The following is a 21,896-nucleotide window of genomic DNA, read 5'->3' as shown; positions in this document are numbered from 1 at the left end:
TTACAGTTATTAAAAGAAAGTCACACAAACCACAACAATCAAAATATTGCATCAAGTATATGCCTTCATAAAGGTGGGGTAATCAATGGTACAACTATTGCCTGCATAATTACTTTACAAAAAAAAAAGGAAAACAAAAGTTTTTAAAGCAAGACGATTTGTCTGAAAATTTTATTTCAGTTTTCTGAACACTCTAAAGCCGCAGTGCTTCAGATGTTTCACAAGTGTCCAGACAGGATTAACAAAAAATTAGATGTTTCTAAATTACAAATTTGACATTTCATGTAGGAGCTTCAGAAGAAAGAAAAAGCTAACATACACACATCATTGAGAAAACCATAGCCTCATGCAATGGCAAGCAAGATGTAAAAGCCACCAGACTCCACAGATTTTATACAATGAACCATTGTCAGAAAAAAGTACTCTGTAGTAAACCTGTACATCCAAATACATTGGGATCTAAACCTAAGTTACATTATTTAATGTTATATACAACTCCCCTTTTACATTTTAAGAAAAATGCCTTTGTTGAGGCCCTCCCCCCTCGACCAAAAAAAACCCACATGGAAACAAAATTAATTTGAATCTACGAACATTACATTGGAATTTTGTTAAAAGATTTTTTTTTTTAATCTAGACCTGAAAATGGTTAAAAAAAAAACAAAAAAAAAACACTCTTCAACTGTTTTCCCATTCATAGTTATACAATAAATTGCAGTGGAAAGAAGACCTGTTTTCCTATTTCATTCTATTGATTTCTGAACTGCCATTTCATTTGTTTCAGAGATAAATATGTGGGAAACTGGTCCATTTATATGGAAGGTTATTACGTACAAGGGATTTTTTCTTTCATTTTTTACTTTTTTTTTGTAACAAAACAGGTGCAGCTATATTTAACACTGCATAATAATGGACACCACAGTCAAAATATAAACACCCATCTTTAAAGTGGCAACAAAAATTAGAGAAAAGGAGGTTTCCTGGAACAGCATTTCTAGAGCATTTAGAAGGTACCAAGAAGACTACTAATCAACTAGTTTGAGCAGCCAAGTTTCCCTCTTTTTATTTAATGGAACAAATGCCTTAAATAAACTGTTTGTCCTCTTCACTGAAGAGAGCTAGTCTATTCATCTTTAATGAGCTAGTTTTTGGGAAGATTAGCCATGTACTGTAGTAATGCTTACTGCATATTATCCAAGCATTTTCTGTGAACGGTTGGAGAAAGCAGTCAGTAAGAACCAAGGATCAATGAAATAGATGCCGTTTTAAGCCATCCACATAACGGAGACCAACACAGTACCCAGTGTTAAAACCCAATCTCTTCTGGCACTAATGTGCATTTTTCACCCGCACCCCAGAAAAAGTAGTAGCCGATCCAAAGTTCCCATTCCTCTTGGATTTCCTCAGTCAATTTTCACATTAGTGTAAATTTTTCGAACAAAGGCACTTGTTCCCATATAACCAATTGCTCCTATAAAAGGGGAAAAAAAAAAGATTAAGAAAATGTAGAAGATATAAACTTATACTGATTATATAAAACAATTTGATTAAATCGCCAATATTGATATATATATATAATGAAATATAGGTACATGTTTAAACTATGTCCATTAGGATAATGTACCCCTTGCAGATGGGGTCTTAAAATGACAGGGGTTTTTTTGTTCCCACAACATTCAAATTGAATAAGGTATTTATGTTAAGGGAACTTACCACACATGATTCCCAAGGCTGTGCTAAACACTGCCATATATCCAAAGTAAAATGACGTTTGAAACAATCCATACATCCTGGCAAAGTAGAGAGAGAAGATAGATTAGTTTTAATGCAGAGAGCATTGGCCCTGGGGGGGAAAAAACATCAAAAGGAGAGAAATATTCTTAAAGGCAGGGCTCAAATTAAAATCTGGTGAACCATACACACAATGTCCTGGGCGGCAATGCTAGTAAATTAAAACTAAAGCAGTATGAAATCAACAAAACAGTATATAGAAAATATATATCAAAATTAAGCTTCGTTTCATCTATTGTAAAACACAACGATTCACTGCTCATACAGAAGTAATTTGTAGTATTTTCCTACATATAAGAATAACTGATGAAACAAAGCATATCTCACAATGTATATAAAAAAAATGTACTTACTTAGTTTTGAAAAAGTAGTAGTAAAATGAGTACATGTAAACATAGATTGCAGTTGATGCAGCCGAAAGAAAGCTTGTCCATTGCCTAGAAGAGATGACACATTTTAGCAAAAGATATACAAAATATATTTGCAAAGAAATCAACTACTTTGCTTGTTAAAAACTGTATTAAAGGGGCAGTATGGTGGGACACAGCATAATGAATAATCTATATACCCATAAGAAAATTTGCAATAGGACTTTTGATAAATTTGGTGATTAGTACAAAGCTCAGAAAACGAGGTCAGATTCCCCCCCGCCCCCGCCCACACACAAATGGGGAGAAAAGGCAAAAAGCTCAAATTTGTCTTCAGAAATTCATGGATCTACATTCACTCGCAAATCTTTTTCTCTCTCTCTCTCTCCCCCTCTCTGTTTTGCTACCTTCTCTGTCAAACACTTCTGCGACTTCTATCTTCTCTTCTCTATTCTATCTTCAATCCGCTATCCCCTAATCTTCATCTGCATCTCCGTGGACATAACCCAGCGGGAACTTTCACGGAAATGGTGGTGCTTGTCGTGACATCTTTCACCAATTGGCGGATAAGCGAGAGGACGTCACTGCAAGCGCCGCCATTTTGCCGGATACCGGGCACAAATTTCACAAGCTGACTTGTGTAAAAGGTGGCAACCTATGACAGTGCCATGTTCAACATCACTAAGTTCCTCAGCACAACCGATGCTACTGCCAATGTTTGTCTATGGAGATGGACACCTATGTACATCTGTTAGAAATGGATGTGGCTGAAACCCCTAATTAGGAGAGATGTCTCAATACTTATATACTCCATTTACACACACGCCAGTTTTTCTTGTTATAAACATGAGGTCAAGAAAAAGGGAATACATACCACCTGTAATCCTCTGCGTTCAGGAGAAAGTATGTACATACAATGGTCACACAAACAGTTACAATGCAGAGGATAACGAGCACCAGCATCATAAATCCATAAACGTAATAGATCTTATACGCCCAGAATGAAGTGAAAATGAAATACCTAGGGAGGAAAAAGCAAATATGAGTTATATGAACTAAAGAGAATTCTAAACCAGCCACCCAACACAGAATCTTGCCGTGTTGTTAGCCCTCCCCCATGTATGTGGCATATTAACGCCATGTGTTTGCTCAGTAATAAAATATGACAGACGTCATTAACAACAGATTAGGGCCAAGTTCAAAGGGCCTACTTCTCCAACAAGCAGCTTGTGTAGGGGTGCTGTGACGTTTTTATAACATGCTAACATAAGGGCTAACATGAATCCTTACACTCAGCAGCCTTATTATCCAAACTCAGGAGCATAAGCTATATATAATATATAACACTGAAAAACTACATGCTCCATATTGACTACACTAAGTATTGACAACAAATACACTTACATTTCAATAAAAATGGATCCAAAAGGTAAAATGCCACCCAGGCAAACGATGACAGCCGGCTCCATGAACCTACAATGAACAAGGCATTACTTTTGGAAAATCGTATTTAATCTCATATCAAGTGTCAATGCTTTGCACACAATAAAAACGGCATTCATGGAAGTATCCATGGTACAAGTGTCAACACAAACACAAAACACAATTCCTAAGAATTATGGATATGGGGTTTCCATTCATTTTCCCTGTTGATACTTTATAGCTAGTGGAAACAACTCATTGGTAAAAATCCCTTTGGAGCATTATTACATAATCATAATAGTATATCAGTGCAAACACTTACACATTCAATTAAATTGTACTTACCATTTTTTCTCTGGAATGGGACGTGGGACAGCATTGACGCGACAAGGGAAGTTGGGCTGTCCTGCCAAGTTCCGACCAAGAATAGTCCCCACCAGGTTCAATGGAAGTATCACAAAGAGACAAATGCAGCACACGGCAACCTAGGGAACATCATGTGTTTGGATTACTAAGCGTCTTATTACTGATTGGAGCAGAGACGTATAAGAACATCTCCAAATGGTCATCACTGCTGCTTCCTACCCAGGATTGTAACTTTCATTACGAATCCTCAAATACAGCTGACATTAATGTAAAAACAGGTAAAAGTGGCAACTTAAAAACACTCAAGCAACTTTAACAAATCACAAACATATTATTATATATACCAATGCAGAAACTGCGACAAAGAAAAATCAGGATTTGACATTGACAAAAGCTCAAGTATACTTCCCCCTAAAGCCCCAATTCAATGCAGAAACGGTTTCGAAACATAAATCTCTAACATGTAAGAGCAAGTTTTATTTGTAAGTGAAGTACCAGCTTCAATTACCCTGGATATTTTCCAGGCACGTAAAACTCAGAGGTTAAATTTTGCTTTTCTTAGAAAAGAAAAAGAAAAAAAAAAGCCCTGTGTGACCCCAACTAAACTTCCAAAAATACATAGTTGTCTAGATTAAACACGTGTGTACTTAAAGCGCAACCCATAGAACCAAAAAGAAAGCTTTAATGCAGATGGAATGCCCCTCTGTCAGCATTCCCAAAGACTGAATGATATACAGATTACTACCAAGGAATGCAATACTGGGAAAATGCACGTTCAGCACATGCCAGAGACCCACATTAGAAGCTTTTCTGACAGGGGCTGAAGAATCTTCCTGGCACTGGATAGGAAAACTACACCAGTAGTAGATCAATTCTAGAAGCATGTCAAAGATGGTCTATTCTAAGGGACTCAACTATTTATTTAGAAGTAAAATTTGAAGGGAAAAAAAACAAACAAAAAAAAACAAAAACACAAAACATTTTAATGGCAAGTAATTCTATAAAAACAATACATGGGGGTACAATCAACATCTGAATCCTAAACAAAGGTTGTTCGAAAGGTATTAAACTCTGCAACACTAAATCAGTTTAAGACGTACAGAAGAGAGTTTGAACAAACTCGTAAGCACTTACAAGCGCTACACAGTCACATGCTGGAGAAACCTAATCACGGCAAATTGAAGCTAATGGGTGGTTACAGTGCCACCTAGTGGCCACAAACTGGAAACCAGACTTGTGTATTAGGGTTTGTGGTCAATTTGGCGATTTGCACGAAACCCAGGAAAAATAGGCCAGACGTGGGCTCAGACGAAAATGGGGGTCCACATTAACTTACACTCTCTCACACTCTTATTCGCTCTCACCATATATCCGCATAGAAGCGGACGATGAATAAGGATTTAAGAGAGAAAATAGAAGATGCAGCACTAAATCCAGAAACGGTCGGGAAGGTAGGGAAACATTTAGAGAGCATGAGAGAGAGCATGAATGAGATAAAGAGTGAGTGAGTGTGAGAGTGACTGAGGGCACAGGGCAACATATTTTGTTCCTAAAATAGATCCCTCCAACCTAAACCCCCCAGTCTAGTGACTAGTCAAACAGCAAAAGAGGAAGACAAAGTAATGCTGCCATGGGGTAAAGCAAAGAAAGTTATGCTAATTGTGTACAAGAAAGATATAGTGGAGCTGGAGAGGGTTCAAAGACGGGCAACCAGAGTAATAAGGGGAATGGGAGGACTACAGTACCCAGAAAGATTATCAGAATTAGGGTTATTTAATAACTATGTATAAATATATAAGGGGGCAGTACAGAGATCACTCCCAGGACCTATTTATACCCAGGACTGTATCTATAACAAGGGGACATCCTCTACGGCTGGAGGAAAGAAGGTTTCTACACCAGCACAGACGGGGGTTCTTTACAGTAAGAGCGGTGAGATTATGGAACTCTCTGCCAGAGGAAGTGGTAATGGTAAACTCAATAAAAGAGTTCAAAAGGAGCCTGGACGTGTTTCTTGAAAGCAATAATATTACAAGTTATGGATATTAGATTAATAAGGACAGAACGTTGATCCAGGGATTTATTCTGATTGCCATATTTGGAGTCGGGAAGGAATTTTCCCCCTGGTATGGGGCAATTGGCATCTGCTTCATAAGGGTTTTTTTTTGCCTTCCTCTGGATCAACACAGTAGGGACACAATATGTATATAGGTTGAACTTGATGGACTTTGGTCTTTTTTCAACCTTATGAACTATGTTACTATGTTACTATGTAATTATGGATTAATTTTTAGTTCTCCCGGCTATACATGGCAGCATTTACTTATGGGTACCCAAACGAGGAGGGCAAAATAATAAATATCTGTTTTCGTAGTATTCCTGTTTGCGGTTGAGGCAAGGCCCCAGCCAAACTTTGGACCACATTGGCAAACTGGGCCTTCTCTGAAGGTAAAGACCTGCCGATAGAAACGGACTTAACCTCCAAGAAGAGAACTGGGGGGCAACCAAGCCTTCAGCAGTATGGTGGGCGAGTGGCATAGGTTTACCCTCTGGTCACTAAGAAGGGGACCACACTGACAACTTGGTGAGAAGGTACATACTGCAGCTTCCAGGAAAGAGGCTGAATTCCCCTAGATACGGCTAAAACCAAAGCCAGGAAAGGCCATAAAACAATGTTTGTAAAACAAAAGCCACCTTTCTAATGAAGGACAGGAGAAAAATACTGGGGGTTTGGGGTAAAGGGGACTATTTGGGATCTCTGCTTCATTCCCTGTCCAATCAGCTGCAAGAGCTAACCCATAAGTTAATGCTGCCATGGACAGCCAGGAAGGAACATCTGCATGTTACTTCACCATGCAATCCGGTATCCATAATGCTAACAAGGTATGGAAAGCTGTGTTTTTAACCGTGCCCAATATGCTAAACTCAAACTATTTGAAAAAATAAACTATTTGCATCATACAAAGAGCAACAAACCCCATACACAAGCCATTTAAATACATATTCATTTGGTTATTTGCTTGTTTAAGAGATCTGTGGCCTTGTTTGAAACAAAGGAACCTGTTAGAGCTTTCAGAGTAACTACATCCATACCTTAGAACCACCAATGGACTGTGCTATTAAACGTCGAGCTTTATTCAAACCATTAACAGGAATGCACCATTAGTTTGATAAAATCTAAATATCTACCTTGCCACGATGTAATATTTCTATGTAATAAAATAATTCAGGTGTTTCAGAAACAAAGGGAATAGCTTCAACAAATGACGTATCCGTACATTATCAATATTTTACCACTACAAAAGAATGTGGTAAACGCATGTTGAGAAGAATTTCCCTTCATCATGCTAAATTTGACAAAAAGTGTTTGATTGCCATCACAATTAACAGAAACAAAGCAACAACTTACCATAGTACCAAATGGGATTGCCCTTGAAGCGTGATAATACATTGCAATGAAGTTGATAAAGAACGCAGTCCCACAAACCATTGCTGGGATAAGGAAAGCTCCAATAAACATTTGCTTTATCCATCTTCTACCTGCAGGTAAATATAGTTTATTTGTGAATAAAGGACACTCAAAAGTACAAATGGGAAAACTGTAATCCACTTTTTACACTCAAAACAAAAAAATAAAACCTTATTCTGAAATTTTTATAGCGGCGATAGGAAGCAAAGTCAATTGGATCACTTGTACAGCACAATAAAACGAAACATTTTTTTCTTTCATTTTATGGTCTGTTTGAGAAGAAATAGTTCAGGGATATCTGTGTATTATATAAAAGTATGCGTTACCTCCTTGCCTAGCATAAAGGCTTCCTCCAAAATAGCCATTTACCGGAGATGTTGCTGCATAGACAAATATAGCTGTACTTAACATGGATCCCCTCCTAAAGAAAGAAAAAAATGTTTTTGAGAAAAAAAAAAAAAGTATGAGTAGGTAAAGTTTGCATTTATCCAATATTAGAATCAATGTAGGGTAAGACTGGGTAAAGCAGTGGATGTTTTATAGAGTAGCAGAGGTTATTAACCTGTTATTTTCCTCATTTTGTTCCAATAAACTTTACTTATCTATAGATAATAAGGTTGGCAGTCATTTGATATTTTAGGTGACTTTCCTCTCTAATACACCACGCCGAGTTGATCCTTTATGGCAATGCTAATGTACCGTATGTTGCTTCACAGACTCATTTGTTGAGTGTGTCTGGCTATACAAAGCCATTGCAGTAACACATGCAGTATGATAAGGCATCAGGATGTGTGTCTAGTAGATAATGCTAAACTAACAGAGATAGAACACATTATGAAAAAGCTAGTAATGAAAAAAAAAATCAGTTATGCTAATTCATACCCCCTTATGCAATATGTGATGCAATATCAGCTAACAATAAAATAATTACATGTCTAAAATTGTAGATAAGGTATATATCTCAGAAAAAGGCTGAGACACAGATATGCTAAGGTGACATTCTGAAGCTGTGAAACCAATCAGGGAATATAGAAGGCACTTTCATTAGAGATGTAAGGCAAGCACACATGTAAAAGTTAAATAGGGCCCCTAGGGAGATTACCGAGCTGTCTGTCAGGAAACAAATATTACGCTTACTCTGTATATAGATCTTCAATCATGGCAACAATGATTACAATGAGCGATACAGCAAAGATCTGGCACCCGGATCCAATCAAAGACGAAAACATTAGTGGATGACTTGATGGCCTAAAAACATCACCATGGACCTGCTTCCAACCATATTCATCACCCAAATCTCTGTCCTAGAAATGAAAGAAAGCGTACAATTAAATAGCAAGCGTGCAATCTGAAAGGAACAGTGGGAGGGAAAACATTTAAACAATATTTGACAAGATAAATTGAAAATGGGCTACGCATTGACTTCTAGGAGCAAATAAGACACAACTGACAAATCTGGAACCGTGACAGTTTGCAACATTCACAACTATGAAAATATTGCCGACCAGTGCAAAACTATAAGGGAATATATTATGCCCAGGATTAAGCAGTGTAACAAATATGAAATAAATGGTTGCAAAAATAATTTAAAAACAGAAGTCCAATGAAAAAAAGATAAAATGAAATAATTGATGAATAGTACCTAACAATTGTGATTCATGGAAAAACAGATTTTGTAAGTATTTTTTTTTTTTTTCTTTACACATCAGTCTATATTAGTGCCATATACTCACCATATCATCCATTTCTTCTTCTTTACTGTATCGAGCATAATCTTTCCTTAAGGTGCGCATCAAAATCATGGACACCAAGCCCACCAGGAAAATAACCATCATGAAAGAATTGAAGATTGAAAACCAATGTATCTAAGTAAAAAACAAACAACTGTCAGCATAAGAACACCATGTAACCAGTTCAAACATTTGAAAAATCAATTTACAGTAAGGGGTCAGCCACATTTTCTAGATAGGGCTGTTGGGGGAAACCATGCGCCAGACAAATATCGTCCTATCAGGCTCCTTAGTTCACACTGCTCGTTGGGCTGGTTAGAGAGGAGAGTACGTTATTTGGAGCAGGTCCACTTACACTACGGTACTCACAGCATCTATGAAACGAAACAAAACAAGCAACAGACCAGGCCCAGGGCTGCCCCTCACATAAATACAGCACTTATTAAGCTGGTTACAAAGTAAAACAAAAAAGGGGTGTCAGGAGTACCTTGGAAAATGATGGGGAAAGGGTTCACTGATATTTTAGCAGATGAAACCCCAATTAGTTGTGGGAGAATTTGCATAAAGTGAGTAAAGAATGGCCTTCTTTGGATGGGACAATTCATTCTTTTCTGCCATCACTATCTATGCATCTTTACCTAGGATAGCTTGGGATCACGACCTGCAGTTGCTTATTATAGGTCACAATCACTATATTTATATATGAGATAGCCGGTAACTGGCAAGATCCCAGGAACAGAACCTTGGAATGCTACTTTGATAGCATTTAACATGTCACTTTGGATAAATCGATAATTAATAAAGCGTAAGTGCCCACAAAACCTGGATAAAAAAAGCACACTACTCTACTATATGGGTAATAGTTTTGTTTGATTTTAAGTAGGAATTAGTGTTTTACATACTCTGTGTTGGAAAAATGAAGGGTCAAGGTATTTATCAAAACGATCCTCAAATCGAACATCAGATTTCTTCCATTTAACCTTTAGGACAGAAGGGAAAAAAAAACATTTTTTATAAAAACAATTTCATATATTATTTCTAAGAGAAGTATGCCTATGTCAATTATTAACAGCAGCATTACCGCAAGCCGAAATATACCCTGTAAACACAATAATTCAAGTCAATTAATGTTAACTATCCTGGCTGGCCATGTAAACATAATGAAGGTACATATGTAAAAAAGAATAAAAAAGGAGGAAAAGGCATGAAATCTGTGCAAACAAATGCATTGGATTCTATGTAAGATTGCCTGCATAATGCAAAACCAATAAAATGTAAGACTCAAGATGCTTCCTCTTGAAGACCACAGTACTCGTTTATTCAAATAGCCCGACATTTAAGCAGCTATTACTAAACTAGCTTTGTGCTCCACCTACATACTGAGGGCCTCCTGCTTCACAGGCTCCTCTAACACTGGGAGTCATTGTTGTCCTCCTCTCTGCCGTTACCACTCCAGCACAGTAGTCTTTGTCCTCCGCCTGCATAAGAGCGCCTCTACCTAACCACTGCCCCTCGAACCAAAGTCCTCCTCCCTAACCTCTCTTTACATAGGTGTTGTCTACCTACCTACCTGCAACGCGCACCAGGATCCACCTCTGTGTTCTAGAGAATTGCAATGCTGGGCTGGACAGGGTCCAATCACTATGCAGAAAGTTCACAATGATTGGACCCTCAGATTAATTCTGACCCAATGTGACCGACCATTCTCTCGTTAATAAGGAGATTAAATATACATAGCAAAATACGTGATATATATTTACAGAGTTGCCACCAACATGGGCCGCAAGTATTTTTGCATACTGTAATGACTGATTCAAGTACCATCTAATTAGACTTTACAGAAAAGAAAAACGTGTACTCCGGCCATGGGTCTTACCAATAGACAAGTAGCATTTGCGTGAATATCCAGATCTGTGGAATGTGTTAATAAATAACGCTATATTATATGTCGGCAATGGCTTTTTTGATTTGGGTGCTGGTTTTTGAAAACACCGCACAATTCCACAAGCCAAGAATGTTTAGGGCTGTTAAAATACCATAAAAAGTTAGAAACACTACAGCGTGCTCTGTAAAGTCACAGAAAATACTCTAACAAGGACTGCCTGTGGATAGTCTACTAATTTTGAAGCCAGGCCTTATAATGTCAAAGAAAGGCTATTGACGCAGTAGTTTCAAACCAAAACCTTTGTTCATTAACTTGCCAATCTTACATCAAAGACTGAAGCTTATTTCATACCACAATCTGCAAAGAGTCATCCGATATCCAATTTGGTCAACCGATGAAATAATACAAAGTAACATTGCCCAATAGCAACAAGAACCCACAGCTATACGGCCACTGTCTACTTACAGAGTACGACATCTGGACTTTGGTGTTTGGGACAAGTTTGACTTTTCCTTCACTGGTAAGATTTACATCTACAATACGATTCCCGTTGTAACCTATTTCTAGTTTTTTGTAAGTCCAGAGATAATAATCTTCTCCATTTTCATCGGCTTCGCCTACGATACCTGTGTATTAATAAACAAATTATATTATTCCATAATTCCATATCAGCGACAGTGCAGCATTAACCCCTTCAATGCCGCAATTGCGGCATTTTACGGGTTAATATGCGTTTTGTACAAGGCTCTGCTGCTGCTGGTCTGCTGCAGCAAAAAAGAGCCCCCACAAGCCCTTTGATCACTCCTTCAGGAGTGACCAAACAGGCTGCTCCCTGCTTAAACAACAAAAAACACATAATTATTACCTGATCACTTGTGAGTAACATTTGAAGTCACTGATTATTGATTGATCTCCCCTGAGCAATGTCAGTGGCCTAAATTTGTCCCTTAAATATGATAGCAGTGTGGTCCACTTTGCAAATGCATGGGGGGGTTCCGCAATCATATGACCATCTAAATGTATTCAATTGATCATAAAGGAAAAAAACAAAAATCCCAATATACAATATCTTACCCCAGATTGGTAAATCATCAATGTACATTTGGTACCAATAGTGGTTCTTGATTGCATAAACAAATGCATCTCTCTTGGCTTTGTCCAAATCAATTTCACAATAACTGGTCTGCATGACATCATCTGCGCATAAAAACAGAAAGATACTTCATTCAACAACTATATATTTTCAAGTAAAAAGTGAATGGTACCTAACATGTTAGTGAGCTTCTCTTACAAGAGGCTGGCTAGCCCCGCAAAATGCAGTATTCTATGGCTGCAGAGACGCCAAAAAATAGTCCCTCGTTTAACCCTTTCAATGTTTGTAGCTTTACTAAAGCTCGCTCTAGTTAGGTAATGATCATATAAGATGTTCACGCTTTACAGAGCGAAACACGTGGTTAAAACACAATAGACAATTATGCTGAGACACAAAATAGAGATAAAAAATAAAGTATATCAATGTTTTTACACCAAGTTTAAAAGATCAGCTGGCAGAATGCAGCCATGAATGATTTTATTTTGTCAAGGACCTATCGCAGACATGTTTGGCACTGAAAGTGTGAACTGTGTATTATACAGGGCCAAAAAGCTTTTCTTGCAGCAGAAGCTCATTGAGGCCGGACCTGATGTAGTTTGAGCTTCGTTAGCCAACTCCTGCTTTAGTGAATACGTGCTGGTAGAGAACCCAGGGCATCTAGGATCTGTGTTCCAACTATATATTTAACTCTGATCATCATTAGTTTCAAAGTAGATATATAGAGAGCATAGCACATAACTATTCATCACAAACAGTATTTAAAACATAGCAAAATGAAAAAGAAAATCCATTCTTACGTAGCAGCTTTTTCAAAGTAAATGTATCAATGTTAGAGTTTAATGACATTGCTATTTTTTCTGTGCAGATGATTTAGATTATTTGATGTTCTATAATATACAATAATACTGAACTAATTGCATAGGTTAATTACATCAATATGATATTCTTAGTTTTTATAACACTTGCGCACTCACCCTTAAATTTAATATCCAAGCCACTAAATTCCAACTCCACTCCTTGAAGAGCTTCCCCTAAAGTTTCATGGTAGTGGCTAATACTTTTCTTAGTCCCCACGCAGAAAGGCAGGGAGAAGTATTTGTATGTCTCTTGCCGATTGTGATACGGTCCCACTGTGTTCATCCATAAAACAACTTCTTCCTTGTCATTATACTACAAAAAGAAAGAAAATAAGGTGGGGGGAAAACAAAACAAAAAAAAAAAGATTACATTTATCATTAATGCACAAGGAAGCAGAAAAAATGATATATGGAAGCTTTTAAAACACAAGAAATAAATATTTCCTTTTTTTTTTTTTGTATTTTTTGTCTTCTGTTGAAAAGATTGCGTATCCCAAAATGTTGCTGTCCTCGGATATAGGCTGTTTATTTAACTACTTTTAGCACTTCGCATCAACCATTACGTTCCACGCCATCGCGACAACTTGTGATCTTTCTTACTCTGCATCAGTTTTGTTTTCTGGTTTACAGCGTTGGATAAAGCCCCACATATACTAATACAGAGATACATGTTTCTCCCTTTAGAGAATAAACCCCTTTGTAGTTGACTTCTTGAAATAAGATATATTTATCACATGTTTTACCATCTCCTTTCTTTTTCATTCCCCTCTGTTCTAGCTGTAAGGACTGCAAACGGTATCATAAGAACTCAAACACAGATGGAGGAAGAAGCAATTTAGCCAGCATGTACTCCTGTCCCCCCAAAAAGCCAGGAAGAACCAGGTGTGGGGTTAAAGCCTGTACCGACTAACACAGTTTTATACGCATTGCCCATCCTGAATGTCTGAATATCCACAGATAGACGGTTATCTGTAAACAATAAGACACTGGCATTGTTTTCACAGATTTATTAACGGACCAGAACTTATTTACCTGCATGTAAAAGAACCCATAGGAACCCACCAATGGGCATCAGATACATTACACAGATATCACAATTCCTCATAATATTGTGTGAAATGATATGCACTGCAATAAATGATGCAATGTTTTCAGTATATTAGAAGCAAATCTCTGGTGGAAAAGAGAAAAAGTGAGAGTGCCCACCGGGTCTTAACTGGCCGTATTCTGGAAACAGCAAATTCTATGGGAATGGAATTTACATAAATTATTAGAATTCTAAAAAACTTTCACATCTCACAATATTTTAAGTGTTTGCATCAAAACCAAAGAGCAGATCTGAAGCAAAGTTGTAAGTGGTTGCTATGGTGATAAACAAAACTGTACACCAGAATTTTCTCTTTTTTTTTTTTTCCCGATCTAAAACAAAACCTTTCTAACCGGCGCTATTGAGAAGAAGACTATGATAAAATAAATGCATCTTACAGACAAACCCAAGAAATGTATTAAAGAAAAGCAACACTGAAGAGAATGCATGTATTTTAGAGATTCATAAGTCTCTGGTTTCTGCTTTACCGATAACAGGATAATATCACTATGCCTTTACTCTATGCTCACCATTTGTGGTTTTCATGTGGACCAGAAAAAATAAAAAAAAACACTGCCGAGTGAATGCACGGGTCTCCTAGCAGACAGGTGACAAACCATTAAGTTACCGGTTAACGTTAGCTAGTATTTGTTCAATGAATGTAACAATTGGCATTAGAAACCGTTTCATCTGTGAGGTGCTTAACATGTATCAAGTTTAAATGTAAAGGGCATCCAGACCAATGTCAGCTCCCCATCTGAAAAAGGGCATAGCTACATATAACTAAGTCATAGACCAATAAATGTCCTGTATCAGCAGACCTGGAGGCTGCCATTGCTGTCAGTCATGCAATACATTGGGTACACCATTGTGTACTATATGATCCTATATGAAAAGGGTGTTTAACCCCTTAAGGTCAATGGGCAGTCCTTAAACCCATTGAAAACAATGCATTATGATCCCGCACATGTACGGGCTTTGTCATTAAGGGGTTAAATATATACGCTACTACCTAGGAGAAAAGTAAGTATTTGCCTAGTAACCTACCTGCAGGTAATTTTATCTGGGAAAAAGCAAACCCCTCTTACCATTTATATTGGGTACTATATGGTAATGGCGACTCCGGAAGCTGCTAAGTTACTTGAAATAATAAACTTCTTTAATTTACAGATGCTGACTATATATAAGAACCAATTACATATCAATATTAACCAGTGGGGAGAAAATCACTACTGTGTATGCTGCAGATGTTCCTTGAGTTTTATAGTTAAGAGTACAATGTAATAAACACTCCATCTTAATTACATATACTATTCTCATGACAGCAGTTTTACTTTTCTATACTCACTGCTGTCTCTTTCACCTTTCTGTGCCAAATGAACATCACAGGAACATTTCTTTGCATTAAATTATAAAAACAAACAATTAAATAATGTTATAATCAGCACTGTATTTACTTAGTGCTGTGAGGCTTGTACTGAGAAAAGTAAATGTGTTCAGGACTTTTGTATGTGGCATTTCCTGCTACTAATCCAGGAAGTGTAAAGGTGTGTAGCTCAGGTGTGCAAAGGTGGCAGTAGTCGGGGTCATGAACAATACAATGCCTGCATGTACAGTGTGACCTGGTCTTTGCAAGCTGGAGAAAACAAAAAAAAAAGTCAAATACACCTGAGCACATTTCTACAAAGTCATATGTATAATAAATAACCTAGAACAACCCAAAGAAACATGTGTGTCTAAAACGGGTTAAAATGAACAGTGATGTATTTTTGATCCTCGACAATTGTTCCAACAGAAAGTAACCATGGCGAGAAAATATCAAAAACGGTGTTTGTGAAAACCCTTGCCTTGGTTGACCCTGGATAAAGTATAGAGAAATCAGTGATTTTTATCCAGTGACATCACTGATTAAACACATTATGTAGAGGCAGGAGAAACTTGCCAGGGTGGGACCTCAATACCATATAATGAATTTTGAAGTCGCAACGGTCCAGCAAACCCCCACTTTAGTTATTAAGAACTTGGTCTCTGAAGTCATCATCATTGTAAAGCATGTAGTTTGGCATTGGTATGATTACAATCATTTTGGGAACAGAGAATACCCAGTCGGCTTTTCACAAATCTAAATGAACAAGTGTGGGTAGGGGATTGTAGACATGATCTGTAGAATTTTTAATGCCATAAGGAAATATTCGTTATGGCATTCAAAATTCTACAGATTATGTCTACCAATTTATACCTGTGATATGCAGGTATAAACTTCACGCTCCTTTGAAACTCAAGGGTGTGACTGTCCAGGCATTCATAAAAAAGGCACAGGGGACACGTACCACAAGAATGGCGACTATTTACCCAATAGTCGGGACGAATCAGTTGACACTAACACCGGTTAAAAAAAAAGGTTGGAAGTTACTTGCGACCGAGATAAACACATGTAAATAAACATGAGATGCATTTCTAACTATACTTTGTTTGCTATTGTATCCCTGTTTAGTAAAAGCAACAGTTTACTGTTGGAAACACAAAACAAATGAAGTGCGACCATGGTTACTAATGTTTTAAACCAACCTATCCACAAATAACTAATGAGGTTGTAAATGCTTTATCAGTGCACACCATTAACCCCAAGCATATCTAGTCTAAATCCTACATTTTAAGGGGTGCAGGACAATTCAGCAAATTAACCCATGTATGAAAGCAAGTTTTAGCAGCATGTGGAGGTTTACAATGATATAATAACTCTGTAACGCAGCCATAATGATACATGTGAAGCCAACATGTTACACATGACAGGATCTTCGTAGAACAGGATCTGTGCAGAGTCTCGAGATCTATCCTGTGTCAGAACGCAGGCCTGAAGCCATTTATCAGCAAGTACTTAGCACCAGATGAGCGATACAATTGCAAATTTGGGCCTGCGCTCGGAATGACATTTGTAAAGCCCTGACTACACACATACAGAGGCCTGACGGGATCAAGTCCTCCGGAATCGAGCACATCCTAGGCCTGAGCCTTTGGCTGTAAAGTCAGAAGCCATCCCTCACCCCGGAACACACCAAGGGACGTGTAAAGCCCACCCACTATCCGCGGTGTCTCACCGTGTGCTCATGTTCATCCGCCGTGACACACAGTACGGACACACACAGCAGCACCAGCGATAGCGGTCTCATCCTGCCCTGGCACTTCGTGACGAACAGCGGCGATGTCGCGGAGGCTCCTTCGGTAGTCCCTCCTACCAACCGCTTCCTGCTGGTCCTCCTCCGGCTGCTGTAACTGGCCCTATTCCGACACCCGCCACCCTCTCAGCGGCCGCTCAGCCACGTCATCCGGCCACGGAGCTTCGGACCGGAAGTGCCTCACCTCCTGCCAGCATCCCGGAAGTGCACGGTCTGTCGACGGGGGGGGGGGAGAGATACCTGTGTTGGCACAAAAGGGTTGTGATCTATAACCTATTGTAAGGCTTCGGTAGCATATAGGTGGTATATAGATAGTAATTATGTAACAGTGGTACACATAGATATGGCCACACGCACCAAGAATGATACTATACTTTGCCATATTTAAAGTCTCATTGACACACAGGTGGATGTCTTATTTTACCCTTTTATACTTACCCGGTCTAACAAAATATATAGACTTTTCACAGCCATAAATGTAACATGCCGCAACGTTGAGTTGTACTGGAGTATTTAGAATTGTTTTATATAGTGCGATCGTATTCCGCAGAGCTGTACAGTAGGTGGACAGGACATTACAAGTAGTATAAACATAACTATTTGATTTACAGAAACAGCAGGTGAGGAGGGCCCTGCACAAACTAGCTTACAATCCAGACTAGAGGGAGTTATGGTGTGTTACACAAATACCTAAGTTTCATTTTTTTACGAGGAGCAGTTCCCCTTTTGCCTTCAAATCACACTGTTCTTCTTTTCTCCTCTGATTGGTGAGTGTGCCCCAATGTTCTAAAGCCATGAAAATAATAATGTTTATAGAAACAGCAATTATTCAAATAAAATACATTATCTTAATACCTTTCATAAATATACAGTAGTGAGGTCACATGAAAAGGCTTGGTAAAGCCCTAGCCACACCCACCTAAAACAAAGGTGTTCCTCTCATTTGAAATGTTGGGGGTTATACAGTAATTTCTGGGAATTCTCTGGATTTGCCTGGAGACTCCGGATGAAGTACCGCTTCTCTGGGTCACTAAGGTCACAAGAGTGGCATTCGGCATGTTCCACTCCCTGCCCACTTCCCTATAAAAAATAGTGTGTGCCCCACGATGATGCAGGTACTGCCCACCAACGTCAGTGGGACCTCCTGCCTCCATTCCGCAAGGGGGCTCCATGTAGCCAAAGCCAGAAAGTTCCAAGGTATGTATGCAGTTATACATTATACGTAGCAATGGGAAATGCTCGACAAAACCTACTATACCTACTGGTGTCCATATGGTTGGTCTTAATGAGGTCTGGGGTCTAATCTCTGGAGTAGGGCAAATGGCTTTATAGTCAGCTTTTTCTGTAAGTGTCCCATTGGTAGCAATGATTTCCACAAGCCTTGTGGCGTTACAGCTATCGGTAGTATCCTTATCTACCACCTAAGGCCCAGGTTGACTGGAGCATCAGGCGCCAAGATCATAATTGGGATCAGTAAAGATTTTTAATCCCCAACTCTATACTTTTGATGACTTTTGAGTTCTGTGTAATAAAAGAGCTCCTGCAGAAATCAGTGGGGGCACAAAACCCAGAAGCTGCTCGGTGGAAGGTGAGTATGTTAACATGGCGCACCAGTTTCTCTTCTATGTATTTACAATTAGATTACTTTGTAAGATAATATGTGTTGTTACATATGTTTGGTATGATTTGTGTATTGTCCGTTATACGCTATAGAAAGTGTTGCTTCGGTATCATCTAGCATGTAAATTGTAACATGTAGTTTGCAAGCAAAACGTGCATGTGTTTTATTCCTTATGAAACCTTGTGGCTCAAAAACCTTGCTTTTTCCAGACACATTTTAGGACTCTGTGCCCTTCAAAAAGAAGAATCCTTGTTCTTGAGGTTACATATTTTGTCCCGGAAATATTACTACAAAATTTGATACAGAGGTGCCAAATACTAAAGTTCCTATTTGAATATTTGGTACTACCACTCAAATCTTTATCTGTGGTAGCTCTGCTCAGTTCCTCTCTCACGGTCTCTGCCATATAAATGGTGGATAGTAATTGTGTATATTAATGGAGCATTGTTTAAAGGGCTGTCTATAATTCATTACATTTCAGTACATCTACAATATTCTGTGGGTACAGCTGTATGGGTCCCGGTCTCTGGAGAGGCACCCACAATTGCACACTGTGTTACTTGTTCACCAAATTTCTACCTTGAGTACTAATACATTGTTTTCACGGTAGGATCTTGTAACATGGGGTCTATGGAGGCTGCAATCTGCCACGATGTCCAAGATCTTCTGGTTCTTCCTGTTAGTATGCATGCCAGCATGACAATAAAAAAATAAGACCCTCTAGGTCTCAAAGTTTTTCCCTGGGTGACGCACCGCCCCACTCCCGCACACTTCCTCTCCAATAATTGTGTGTGTTCTGCAATGTCAGCTGGACTGCCCACTGACATCAGTGGGACCACCTGCGATGTCAGCAGGGCCACCCTTGACGTCAGCGAGACCTCTTACCCACATCTCGCAAGGGTGGGCTCTGTGTAAACAGGTATGTTTATAGATCAACCCTGCTGTCATGGAAGGGGAGTTAATTAGGCTCATTAAGTTTCAGTCACTGATCGAGATATCAAATCATCCAGGGAATGATAGTGGCAGAATGTGATCACAATGTATGTGATTGCCAAAATCAACCCCTAATTCCAATTACATATATGTGATGCATGTCATCCTTTCCTGTATTTTCAAGGGCTGCCAATCAGCTCTTGATACAATTTGCAGCCATCTCCTGCTCTGCCCAGGGAATGTCTTGTGTGTTAAAGTATACGAGAAGGCTTCATCTACAGTAAAAAAAAAAAAAAGATTATGTTCATCACAGACCAATTCTGAGTTTCTCCACCTTAAAAAGTAATATTCGATCTCTGCCTTTGGGTAGAGATTAGGGCATGATATTGCTATAATAACAAAAGTTTAAAAAAGTAAAGGTGACAGCATGCTGCAAGCAGATGTATTGTGTGAGATCAGCAGTCTAACATGCTGAAAAAAAACCTCATCCCTTGAGTACAACTTACAGCATGCTCAGTCATTTGATACGGATTGTGGCCCTGAAAAACAAGGGAAAAAATACTTGCAGACATTCCAATTTTCTACTTTTCCTTTAACATAAATATAGAATTTAACTCTTTTTTATGTGTGCCTACCAAGTAATACATTGTTTAATACATGAATTGCTGAACTTGTCCAGAAAAAAATATACAGTTTTCCTTAGGTAAAGTGTAAGTGTCATCTAACAAAAAAAACAAAATAATTAGTCTATCCTCCTACGGGGCAAAAATGTGTCTGGAGCCCCAGGGAATCAGGGTTAATACAAGAGATATATTTGCCTGTGCGTATATTTATTGGCTGCTTTTAGGTATATGTATTGTATGCGTATATGAAGTATTATTTGTCGGCTATATAGTGAAATACATTTGTTTAAGAGTAATGCAGGCTTTATAGGTTCCTGCTGGGAGGTTGAAGGCTTCACATAAGGTACACCAATGTGGTGCTCCATGCATTCTGATGGTGCCCAAGGAGATTTCACTAAACCTGCTAGCCTGCATTAACCTTTAATGGGGGTAGAGGTTATAGGAGCTATCAGCAGACAGTATAGATCTCCCAATTATATATTTCTACATGTAGTGTATTTAGGGTAGACAAGACTAATGGGCTAATTAGAGGGTAAGAAGATAGAATAATAAGCTTAGAAGGAAAATAGACTGTACAAGGCGCAAGGCGTGTTATAGAGGGGATTACATTTATGGCAAGGGAGTTAGTTGATCCACCCTGATTAAAGCCCCACCTACAGACTTTACAGACAGTTAGGAATGTATTATATGGCTTATTATAGATGTTTGAATGTGTACACTTGTATACATGTATCAGGGAGAGTCCATGTTTCTATATTTATATCAATGGGGTAGAACATATACAGTATATATACACATATTTACACATGGATATACATTATTTTTACAAAGGCGTGCTGGCCTGGTTGGGGATAAAGTGCCCCTTCTTAAAAAAGGCCAGTCTGACTTTGACCCATTCCCAAAGACAGATCACGACAGAGTCACGTAATGCACAGAGCTGCCTTTAATATTGATTGGACCCTGGGCATTTGCATGGGACCCCCAACCCAAACTCCCTGGCATACAGTCACGGCCTTCACTCAAACACCAAAAGCCCCACAATAAACAAAATAACTTGTCACACTGACTCTACAGATTGGGAGGCACTAAAAAACCCTTGGAGTCTGATACTCAGAGAGACTGTTGGGGGAAGAGGAAGTTCCCTGTGCTCCCAGGCCAAGGAGAGGCCCTGAAGAAGACCATCCCTGAGCCAAGTGAGGCAATACCTGCCTGGACCTTTTGTGTGCTGTCTGGGGGAGGTTTTCCAGAGCCTGGCTTAGCTGGGTCTGGCTGGGAGGTCCAGTTAGTGGGTAACTAGGCTGGTCAGTCTGGACCAGCATGGTTTAGTTAGTGAGGGCTGGCAGCCTAAGGCCTGGGGGGGCAAATCAAGTCAAGTGGCCCATTGTGCCACAGAATCAGCCCATTTTTTCCTGATTTTCTAACGCATATTGATTATAAAAATACAAATATGATTCAAATGTGGTTAAACATAAGTA

The 21,896-nt window shown here is 38.8% G+C and overlaps 1 protein-coding gene across 1 annotated transcript; it reads right to left on the bottom strand.

Annotated features, from left to right (window-relative positions):
- Window positions 1–1,403: 1,403 nt before the first annotated feature.
- On the bottom strand, window positions 1,404–17,238 carry LOC149298905 (transmembrane 9 superfamily member 3). Its single transcript, XM_089486764.1, has 15 exons — window positions 17,167–17,238; window positions 13,099–13,294; window positions 12,106–12,228; window positions 11,497–11,657; window positions 10,049–10,126; window positions 9,150–9,281; window positions 8,554–8,720; window positions 7,743–7,837; window positions 7,357–7,487; window positions 3,927–4,066; window positions 3,564–3,632; window positions 3,034–3,180; window positions 2,145–2,228; window positions 1,714–1,790; window positions 1,404–1,471 (listed from the first exon to the last, which is right to left on the bottom strand). The coding sequence occupies exons 1-15, from the start codon at window positions 17,236–17,238 to the stop codon at window positions 1,404–1,406; spliced, it is 1,740 nt and encodes a 579-aa protein (XP_089342890.1).
- Window positions 17,239–21,896: the final 4,658 nt, after the last annotated feature.

This window comes from Sceloporus occidentalis, unplaced genomic scaffold (assembly GCF_023333645.1).
Source record: "Sceloporus occidentalis isolate IW3139 unplaced genomic scaffold, rSceOcc1.0.p SCAF_30, whole genome shotgun sequence".
NCBI classification, from domain to species: Eukaryota; Metazoa; Chordata; class Lepidosauria; order Squamata; family Phrynosomatidae; genus Sceloporus; species Sceloporus occidentalis.
Note: the sequence above shows the minus strand (reverse complement) of the source record. Positions and strands in the feature narration are given on the sequence as shown.